We start from the raw sequence: 11,100 nt of genomic DNA, 5'->3' as shown, positions 1-11,100 counted from the left end.
TTCCAGGTGTCCTCCACTTCTGGTAGTTGAATGTCCGACTCCGTTTTGGCTTTGCTTTCGCTGGAAGTGGTGCTCTCAATACTCCCCTGTTGTGCTAATTGCGTCGGATATGGTTTGCTGTGCGCTTTCTGAATGGCAGTCTCCACGGCGTCCTCAAGGGAACTAGCGACGTTGGCCGCGGCCTCCAGTAGCCTAGAAGATTGAGACGATGTGCTGTCACCTGTGGTCTTCGTTTCATCCTCTTTAGAGTCAGCTACGTAGCCTGACGATTCGTCAGCTGTAACATCACTAGGATCAGACACGTTCTCAGCTGAACTATCCAATACTTCAGACTCTGTGCACTCTGACTTGTTGCTGTCCTTCTTAGCCATGTACCTCTCGTCAGAGATCACGCTGATTACAGAACCCACCGAGTCAGGCGAAGAAACTCCACTGGAGTCACTGTCCAGGTCATCAGTCTCAGGATTGAACAGTTCCAATGAAAGTAACCGGGGCAGAACCTTGGTGACAGCCTCTAGACGACCACTAGCAGTGGTCGAGGCTCTTCTGACTAGAGGAAACGATGGTTTGGTTCTCGTCGCAAAACCAGGCTTTTGCCTCAGCAGCTCCTTGATCTGATTCAATCTAACTTTACGATTCTCATCTTCTTTGTTAACTTCTTCGATAGCTTTCTCCTGCAAAGACATATCAGGACTGTCGTCCCCACTGGGCAACAAAGGAGCAGTGTCCTTGAAAGTTTTCGGCTCTTCTATCTCCAAACTTTCTGTCATGGACCTGTAAGCGCGTACTGCCTGCAAGCTAGGCTTTTTGTATGACAGAAACCTCCCACAAATTTCATTCTCCGTGTTTCTCTGATTATTCTGTATGTCACCATTACTTGGCTGATGGAAGCCATTATTCAAAACCTCTGCTCTCTTCGTGTTAATATCTTTATCCTCAGCTACCTGTTGTGGACTAGTTACAGTGTTTGGACCAAAGAATGGTCTTGTGAATACTGGGTTCAGGGTGCGAGGTGATAGACCAGGAGGACTAGGTGGGGGTAAACTCTTGCTGGTGGCTGGGAACTGCTTGAGCAATGGGGATATAGGGATCATCTTCAGCCTCGAGTTAGGCGATTCAGGAGCGTGTTTGACGCGTGGTGAAGGGGGCGCTGAGGTGCTTCCTAGTTGATGGCCGCTGTTGGCTGACGTAACAGTCTCTGTACTTGGCTGTGCATCCTGCTTTGGCACGAAGATCACGGACGCAAAGCTGTCCTCTGAATCGACGCTAGTGTCGCTTTGCAGACTACTATCTTTCGACGAATCTGAGCCATCCTCTCGAGACAAGCGCCTTTCCACACCGTCTACATCTCTTTTCACCATTGTCACCGGTTGAACCTTGGCGTCGTTGTTAATCGTCTTCGATGCCTCATCGTTTGGCGCAGTTGCAGGCGTCGTGTCGCTGTCGCTGGACTTCCAGCCCTGGAGGATTTTCACGAACCCGTTCTTGATCGATATACCGGACACCTCGATGTTCGTCGTGGATTGTTTGATCTTGTTCGTAAGGCCACTTTTCAACAGTTGAAACCTCTTCGTCGCGTTCGCGGAGTAGAGGGAATCCCGCAAGGACTCGAACGTTTTTCTCTTGCAGATAATGTCCTCATTCAGAGATGCTTGTTTCATTATGTTCCGTCGTACCCTCTCTTTCTCCTGTAGCCTCTCCGCGGACATCAGCTCCTCATTCATGGAACTCTGTTTCAAGAAGCTTCCTCTCTTCGAGTTGTGACTAGGTGTTACCTAAATTGATAAGAAATCAATATTAAAGGTTCTTTCTTTTGTAATGTTAATCCTTCAATTCTACAATAAATAGAAGTAGTAAAGACATCCAATAATTCTACGAAAAAATTCCATTCTTTTATCCTTCCAAGGACATTACCCGTAAGTCTGGAATGTCCTTAGTTAGTTCTTGAATGGCAGTGTTATCAGGATGTTCCAAACCGTTGTCATCCACAAGATGAGATTTCTGCTTGACCAGCCGTGGCTTTGAGCCACTCATCGATGACGACGTCCTCGATTCCCCGTCCAGATTCAAGTCAGACGTCAACATAGAGCACAGGCCTGGAATGCTAGATCTGGATCGTACTAGGTCCAGCCGTTGAATCTCTAGAATATCTCCCAAACTCTTCGATTTGATACTCAAAGAGTCTGACTGCTTGTTCAGCGTCGAGTTAACATTTTCCACGCGGCGCAACTCGATGGGCAGCTCGTCCACGTCCGGCGGTTCCTCTTGCTCGTAGTCCTTTCTATTCTTTCCACTGCCGCTCTGCCAACTGTCAAGGAACCAAGGTCTACTCCCAGACCCACGCCTACCTCCTGCTAATTTCTAGAAATTAAGAAAAAGAAAAAAATTATGAGAGTTTTGAGGAGAACTGTAGTTGAAACAGAATTAGTTGGTTGCTAAAGGTCACTATGGAAGAACGCCCTCTCTACAACATTCATTATCGATTCCCTGCTGTATTACTTCTTTTCCCTATTTATTTTAGAAGTAGAACATCGAAGCTTACAGATAGCCATTCATGACAGTATTCACAATTAAAGCAAGTGACCTTGAGAGGGCATTTGATTCCAATTAGTCTTTAGTCTCAGCCATCAACTTAACAACTAGAGCTACGGCTCGTTCATTTAGTTTCCAAATAATGCAATGCTTGAGATTTCCAATTTCCAAAGAAGCAAACCGATTCAACGATCCCATCCCAAGCCCGTTCACATCAATTATCGAGCATCCACAGAGTAAAGCGGAAGCCAAGAGGCGAAATTACTCATGCACCCCACTGATAAACGATCCCCGTCGCATTCTGCCCGTTCCAATTGAGTCCGTGGCTTGTTCCGCAAGCAGTTACCCTACTTTTTCGTACTACAGAGCATCGTTACGGTTGCGCACGGAATCGATAAGGCCTGCCAACAATTTAGCTACCCATTGCGAGAATTTATCGTGTCGCCATAACGTACGTACACATGAAAGTAACAAAATAACGGAAAGTAATTTTATAAATTGGCGGGTGAACTGTGTGATCACGTGACCAGGTGACAATAGCTCGTGGGAAGTCTGTGGCGGTCATGCTACCTGCAAAGCACGACGGAAAAAGCTGTAACAGGTCTCGTTTGGGCTTGACAGGCTGCTAGTAGACGGCGATGAGCTGAATATCGGGTCGATCCAATAACTTTTGCTCTTGCATTTTCGCTGGCTGTTCCTGGAAACGGGAATTCCATTAACAATAATTATCCAGGTCGCTATACTCATTCTGGAGAGTGTTCCCGAGATGGGTGAAACGGGGGCAAGTGGAGACAAAGGAAATTCGATTTGAATTTTCTAGTAGTACGTTCACTATAGTATTTTTTACATGTTTTCATTCTGTTCTTTTATGAAATTTCTTTTTCTAATAAAACGACTTTTTTCATCATCTTGAAGTACCTTTTGGAAGATGATAGATACTTTTGAGCGTTCTGATTGGAATGCACATCATTGGCATGTGATGCACGCGAACGTTTTGATCTATTCGAAGCTGTGTTCATGCAGTACGCTTTGGGCCATGGTATCAAGACATCCTGAGACTCGAACTGGAAGCAGAGAATAAAAATTTTTTTGTCAGAACAGAAAATAATTTTTCCTCTTAGAATGGTGAAAGTAGTATGAATAGAAGAAAAGAGTCTGATCACTGGTGGAAAGATTGCCCAGTGGCAATTTAAAAAATCCATGTTCAGCAAGCGTGTAAACAAAGAGACCGACTGAAAAATAGGATTACTAGCAATAGATTCGAACGGTTTACCTTGACTATGTGCATTGGAACAATTGTATCGATTGACTGTCATGCTCGCGTGGGCGTATTTCATAGGCATGTTCGAATACCGTTTGAATTCAATCGTGTCGGATGACGACATTTTTAAGCTGAATCGAATAGCATGTATCTCTGCCTGTGAATCCTTCGAATCGCTGCCTAACCGGAAGCTTAAACGTACTTGAACATTTCGAATATTTCAGACACTGCTATCGCAACGAAAGATTAGAAAAAAATCTAAAAATGTATCTTTAAACATTTTCATTAAGAAAAATATCGTTTTAAATTAACTATTTGTAGGTTATATTAATTAGTTGGAAAGGGAAAACTTGATAGAACGAGGGAAGAAGGAACAAAATGAAAACAAATAATAAGTCCGTTTATTTTCCTAAACCTATTATTTTTTTAACTTTATTTTTCTTTGTGTCTCGCCACGCGATCGCAGCGCTCTGTCATGGCGGCGATAGCCGAAATTTTTTGTAAAAATTCTATAAAATTGAGATCATTCGCGAATATGCCTAGTACAATGTTAAATATTTTTTCAGCGTTTATTAAACGAAGTAATCCAGAGTGTTTGATGTTTCCTTTACCTTCCTATGTCTTTGTTCCATAGCCCATACTGATATAACAAGGCGACCACCAATCCGCAACACCCGCGCGAGTTCTTTCAGCGCGTGAACCCGCCTCTCTGTTGTAGCAAAGTGGTGTACCACAGCGATTGAGAGAACAGCGTCGAAGCTCTCATCACGAAACGGCAGGGCTAGATTATCACAGATCAGTACCTAAAGTTAAAAAAGAAAAAGAAAATTCTAATGACGATATTAGACACTAGTCACTAGCTACGTCACTGTTGTTCAATTTAACTGCGTATAATTACGCGACAGGGTTAATCGGAAAAGTATTTCCCATAGGACAACCAGTTCCGGATACAATTAACCACTGTAGTTATGATTAGGCCAGTAAAGGCAGGATACGGATGTAAAAGTCTGTTTCCGGCATCAGGCAACCAATCTAACTTGTGTTTTCTTCAAAATGATATATTCACCTCATTTTCCTTCTCACGCGCGATATCCGTGAAACGTTTGCATCGGTCCACTCCCACCTTAAAGATGCTGTGATTAACGCTCAGGTACTTCCCGTTGCCACAACCTGAACAAAACGATCGAAACTTTTGGATATTATCGTATCTCCGCGATAAAATTTCGATATTTCGAATATCCTAAAGAAATTCATTTTTCAAATCGAGAAATCTCGAACACAATTTTGCACAGAGCTTTCACATTCTGAAACACCCAGTATAATGGTATCTTTCAGTCAAAATTCTAACCGCAATCGTTCCTAACTTTTAATTCCTATTTGAATGCCACATCTTGACAATTTCTTTCATCTGTATAACGCAATTAATTGCATCAGTTATATAACGCATAGATTTCAATCGAACGAAGGTCCGGTTCCGAATTCCGGTTTGGCAATCCGATCAGCTGATTGCCTTGCAAGAGAAACGGACCGGAATCTGGTGACTAATTCTCTAGACCTAACCGGTGGTGCCTCTCGGAATGACACGTGAAAAATGGATCGAAGGCGGTAACGTAAAACGGCCTCAAAGTTCGCTGGTCGATGAGTTTGTATAATCCGTGGAGAACGGGTCCCACGGTATTTCAGAGGCGGCTACGCGACGTGGGATAAGGCGTGCACGTGCACACAGCCACATAACCTATACACGAGATCTGCACGGATTCTCGTCGATACATCTGCGCGGAGGTCAATTGATCATGTGAAAGCGCTAGTGACCGGGGCCGGGAGGCGAGGAAAATGCGAGCAGAGGAAGGCATAAAGATACACGTCTGTAAATGGATCGCCTTTATGGGTGTAGGTTCGATGGAGCGCGGCATAAAGCGCCAAGATTTAAAAATCAGCGAATTGGCTAAGTGCCGACGCCATTAAATTGACACTATGGCCGTTATAGGGGTTCCGAAAATACTATTTTATTGTTTGGTACGTGTTCAAAAATGTGAATTTCGTGTATAGATCCGGTTGTGACTGGTTTTTTTAATGTACAAGGTGTTTCAAAACTGTAGGAATACGTATAATTGGAAGAAAAATAGATGGAACAGATTCTAGCAATGTGGAGACTATAGGGTGTTACAAAAGTGCACTCACCGATGTCGCAGACAAGAGCTCCCGGTTCTAGTTCCTCGAGAAACTGATAAATCCGTGGCCAGTGTCTACTTTGAACAGTCTTTTCGGCGCATTGTTCGTAAACCTCATGGACGTAGGCTTGCTCCAAGGCCACCGACCGAGCTACTTGCTCTCCGTCGCTTTCAGACATCCCTCTCGCTAAGATGGTTTACCCTCATCCACACGCGTGTCCGCGATACTAGAAGCAGAACAATATTTCACGATTAACCTACGAAAAAGAAACATAACCTCAAGGATATAAATCAAAATATAACCATCGAAATAATACAGTAGTATAACTCTACCTGGACGATGCAGTTACAATGAAGAGCATACACTGTGTTCCAAAATTGTGAACATAAATTCCTTTGAAATGAATTATAGCAAATATGACATAAGTAGCAATTGTAAATATATTAAAAAAAGCATACAAGACGTGAAATAATTTTTTTTTTCATTTTACATTTATTTTGAAACATCCTGTACAGTCAGCACCAAAGACCAGGTAACCGGCAGCAAACGGAATCTATCCCTGACTCCTAATTACGGAGAACTTGAATCGTATACCCTGAGCTCAACCACGAATAATTTAATCTCCTGAATCTATCTCAACATTCCACCATTCTCATAAAACACGTACAGGAATCCAGTGGAATTCTATCGAGTTATCGCTCGAACTTCATCAGGCGAGTCGTTCCACATCAATAACCCTGTACATATTTCTATATATACGTCGCCTTATCGGACAAGACTCGTTACGGACTTCTCCTCCTCACGGGAACCTTTTCAATTCGTCCCTCCTTCATTCTCATCTGCTCGTTGTTACTCCACCAAAAAACCACCAGCGATAACCTATTGTTTCCTTCTTATCACGCGCGATGAATGGGAACAAAGAAGTCGTTTAAATTACTCATGGGAAAAAAAATGGCGTCTCGCGCGTCTCTGTGACTCTCGAAGCATTTTTGTTCGAAAATTAAAAGAAAACTTTTTTACGAACATATTTCTTAAAATTTAATCAATCACCCGTTATAAAATGATTCTTGACGCTTTAATATTCGTTATTTAAAAATTCTGAGTATTTCTCGTTTAACTCACGATTGTAATTTAAAAAGTTACCAGAGGCTAATGGATTATTTATTTTCTGTGGGCTAATGGATCATTTATCAGTGTGACTCAATCGTCTAACTCTTTGAACAGAGTCACTTTCATTTTCAAAGGTTGAAACGGGTCGAAGACGAGGTGACGCCTCTTTTATTTGGTCATCCGTAGATTGATATTCCATAATCGGTGGCCGACGATAGATTCCGGTTCCAAAGGTACCGGTTTCATACTTTCTCGTCACTTTCATTTACCGAGCGCTCTTACGTTCTTTGCCCCATGGTTGCCGCCTTGAAACTTCCATAAATATCGGGAATGTTTAATAACATCGACTGACAATTTAATTCCATTTGACGTTTACGCTTTACACTTTTCCCTTCTACGACATTTAGCTTGTATTCTCTTCCATTACACGTAGCCATAAATGTCCAGAAGTCGCTATTAACGTCGGTAATTCATTATAGACGAATTACCCTAAGAGGTCTTGCTACGAAATATACTACTAATTTACTAAGTTTCCTGTTATTCAATTTTTAAATAGTACAGAGAATTATGAACCACCCTGTAGATATTAGTGACTGTAGCAAGTCAATTGAAAAAATTAATATCATCTGAAATTTTTTATTTTATTGTGAATATAATTATTTCGATGAATTCTTATATTTTATGTTAGATATATGTATGTATGTATTTTTTAAGAGTAGTTTAATTCTTAAAATGAATTGAAATACGTCTCAGAGCATCAGCGCAGAAAAATGCAACGAGTAAAAGTCAACATAATATTCGATGTATAAATCAAACATAACCTAGAAATTACAATGACGTAAAACTATGTATCAAAGATGTAATATAACCTATAGAATGTTACGCTATGCTCAAGAAGTGCAACCGTGAAAGGTTAAAGTTTAAACGTTCCCGGAAAGTCCACAGACGGTTCTACTTCAAGGGAAAAAGGGTTAAAAATAATCGTCTCGCGGCACTTCCGTCGGCACCGAAATAATAGCCCGGAAACTCTTCCGCGTTCCCGGATGTTTTACATCTTACCCAAGAATACCAGCTCTATTTTTAGCCAGCGGATTCTCGAAGCTTTTTCATCGTGTCTAAAGGAAAATCGTCCGTGAAAAAAAGCCTGTCCCCGACTTTCATCGACCCTGTGCGGTCAAAGACCGAAAAGATTCTGAAAAGACGCACCCATCCCTTTGCTTCGAACAAATAACCGAAACGTAACTTCGAGTAAAAGACTTAAAAACATATACTCGTTTCTTTAAAATAATTGTTAAAAAAATATACAATAAAAAAACCACCCTAAAAAAATCCACACTTAACCTAGATCTACTCTCGAAACAGCGTACATTCCAAGATAAATATCTAACCTAAAATCGTGAATTCTTACCTCGTAATAAAATCCATTTAATATAGTATCGATTGAATTTGTATTTTTATGATATTCTCATATAATTGATATGTAAAATTGTGAAAGAAATTGCTTCGATAATTTCGGTTTCGAATTTTAGAAAGTGTTTGCAGTTTTTCATGTTGAAGGTAATAAAATTTTAGAATCCACAGGTAGCACGTTTGACCTAATTAATTGTGCGATCGTCCCTAGCTGGCCTACATCCTAATGAATCGCGTATTGACCAGAGCACAGCGCGGCTCCACGCACGAGATTATCGTCGGACAGCTGTCGTGGGACGAGTTCGAAACAACGGCATTCAACAATGAAAAATAGAAGTAGCTGTTTGAGTGAACTGCTACATGAAATCGATACTCTGACGCAACGATGTGCAACGGCCACAAAATTGCATTTTCGAAAATATGAACTTACAGAATCGAACGTTCAAACTGCTATGCAATTAACTCGTTTTAATCGCTGTCAGAGAAAGTGAAATGTAGATGAAGAAAATTCTATTACGCAAAAATCCATAAGATCTCGACAGATCGCTGTTAAATACAGAAGAACAAAGGCAATATCTCCTGATATCTAGGGCACAATTTGCAATCACAAAGGCTGCAAGAGAAAACGTTTATTGCTGCATAAACTATGAACGATTTGCTCTTGCACGGAATCCATCGAGTAAGACCGAAAAGTTGTAACTTTCTAACAACATTAAATCAGCAAAACTGTGCAATCTTTTTCAATGAATATATAATCAGATTTGTCAATGAGAATTATTAACCAACGACAGTATGTTGATTCAGAAAATCGTTTGGAATCACGCTACTCGTTAATACATCGTTGACAGACTGAACAAAAGGTGTGAAAGCGAAACGAGAATACCGGGTGTACATATCTATCCGTGAATACGATCGGATTTTATCATATCCAAGAGAGAAATGCTCCACATACGTCAATCTATCGATCAATCACTGTTGCTTTTTGCTCGGAGTTTCCTCAGACGTTAAATATCGAATTTTGAAAGTCTAACAAGGACGACTGGTACACAATACTTCCATCGAATAATCATTTTTTTCTCGCGTAATTAAAGTATACAGGTTCCAACTGTATCAAGGAAGAACCTGTATTCTTCAAAATTTAACGAAAAATTCCCAATAAAAAGTAACAGTTAAAACCTCAAAAGAATAATTTCAGATCTAACCTAACCTAAACTCGAAACCCAGCCTAGAGGCCAGTGCTACATTTTCCAAGAACCTTGCTGTTTTATTCCCAGCTCGTTAGACCTTCTCATCAAGCTCGCCTCCAATTATCTTCCAAGCTTAACCCTTTCATTTTTCCTATGAAAGCGACACCAGCGAAAAAGTTATCATCCCTGATCACCGAACAATAACCCTCTCCTTCTCAAGCAACGCTCGCGAAGCTTCCTTTCGATCGTAATAACAAGGGGCACGAGGGGGGCCCTAGTGAAGAGGACATGAAACAGGTCAAGTGGGCACTCTGGTGACGAAAGGGGAAACCAAGACGTCTGCACTCGTGTGGCTGCACGCCACAAGGAACAGCACGAGGAAAGAATAACAGCCGGCCGGTTGGAAACGCGCGAATTCAAAGCGGAATCCACAGGTAGATCGATCCCTCTGGAGAGACGGAAATCAAGCCGTGCTTTTCGACGCTCTCCACGCGTATCACAGATAATGAGCGTTGAAATTCAACAACTACCTCTCCCGTTCCTTATGCTGGAATAAAGGTTTGATGCTTCGAGCGGGGATTGTGCTTATTGAATGTTTCAAAATAGGGTGTTCTGGGACAATCGATGCTTTGTGAACTCTCTGACAGTGGTGTTTTGTGAGTCATTGTTGGCAACATTGAACGTGGCAACTTAAAGTGTTTTCTCTGAGTTTTTTAGGTTAGAATTGTAGAAAGGGTTATGTCGTTTTAACTACTGTTTGTAATTCTTTCCCTTTTTATATTTAGTATTTTCCAATGGTTTTTTATGTCGCAAATATCGATCAATTTTTAATAAAACTTTTCTTTTCTAAAGCATTTGTGAAATATAATGAAGAAGTAAGAAGTGGTACAGCGCTGGGGGGGAAGTACAGCGGTGGCTTCGAACAGCTAAAATCAGACTGCAACTAAACCCACTCCAATCCTTCGAATCTACAGAAAAATTACCAAAAATTCTACAACACTTAAACAATATTATTTCAAACAATATACACCGTATCTATCATAAAATACTCCTTTAGCATAATACGACGCACTTACGTCTCCAAAAAGAGTACATCAAGCGAAAATAAGCTTCTATCCAGTTGTTGCGGTACATTCCCAAAAAAGTATTACAAGCTTCTTTCATACACCGACGTCGCATGGTGGCAAGCATCCACAGTAGAACAACTCTCGAAGGATTTTTAATATCTTATCGACCCTTCATTTCTCTTTCTCGTCAGAGGCGACATAGTCTCTTTTGTATCGCAAATGAGGCACCCTGTACTCGCGACACCATCGGATAAATTCACCGGCGTCCTTCGTGCGAACGAACGCGACAAATTGCCCAAAGCGTGTACAGGTCTCGCGATTTGCGTTTCGTCTGGAAGTAGAGCTGGCAGACGTCCAGGAA

At 41.4% G+C, this 11,100-nt stretch overlaps 1 protein-coding gene across 1 annotated transcript in view; it reads right to left on the bottom strand.

Annotated features, from left to right (window-relative positions):
- The window catches only part of LOC108576437, a 7,165-nt gene extending 967 nt beyond the window's left edge, over positions 1-6,198 (bottom strand). Inside the window, 8 exon segments of the mRNA XM_017939439.1 lie at positions 1-2; positions 4-1,775; positions 1,915-2,361; positions 3,103-3,229; positions 3,451-3,596; positions 4,405-4,596; positions 4,860-4,963; positions 5,975-6,198. The exon segment at positions 1-2 is cut by the window's left edge and continues 967 nt beyond it. Of these exon segments, the coding sequence (XP_017794928.1) occupies positions 1-2; positions 4-1,775; positions 1,915-2,361; positions 3,103-3,229; positions 3,451-3,596; positions 4,405-4,596; positions 4,860-4,963; positions 5,975-6,143 (2,959 nt within the window). The 5' untranslated portion in view covers positions 6,144-6,198.
- Between the last annotated feature and the right edge of the window lie 4,902 nt (positions 6,199-11,100).

Source organism: Habropoda laboriosa, unplaced genomic scaffold (assembly GCF_001263275.1).
Source record: "Habropoda laboriosa isolate 0110345459 unplaced genomic scaffold, ASM126327v1 scaffold291, whole genome shotgun sequence".
Taxonomy (NCBI): Eukaryota; Metazoa; Arthropoda; class Insecta; order Hymenoptera; family Apidae; genus Habropoda; species Habropoda laboriosa.
Note: the sequence above shows the minus strand (reverse complement) of the source record. Positions and strands in the feature narration are given on the sequence as shown.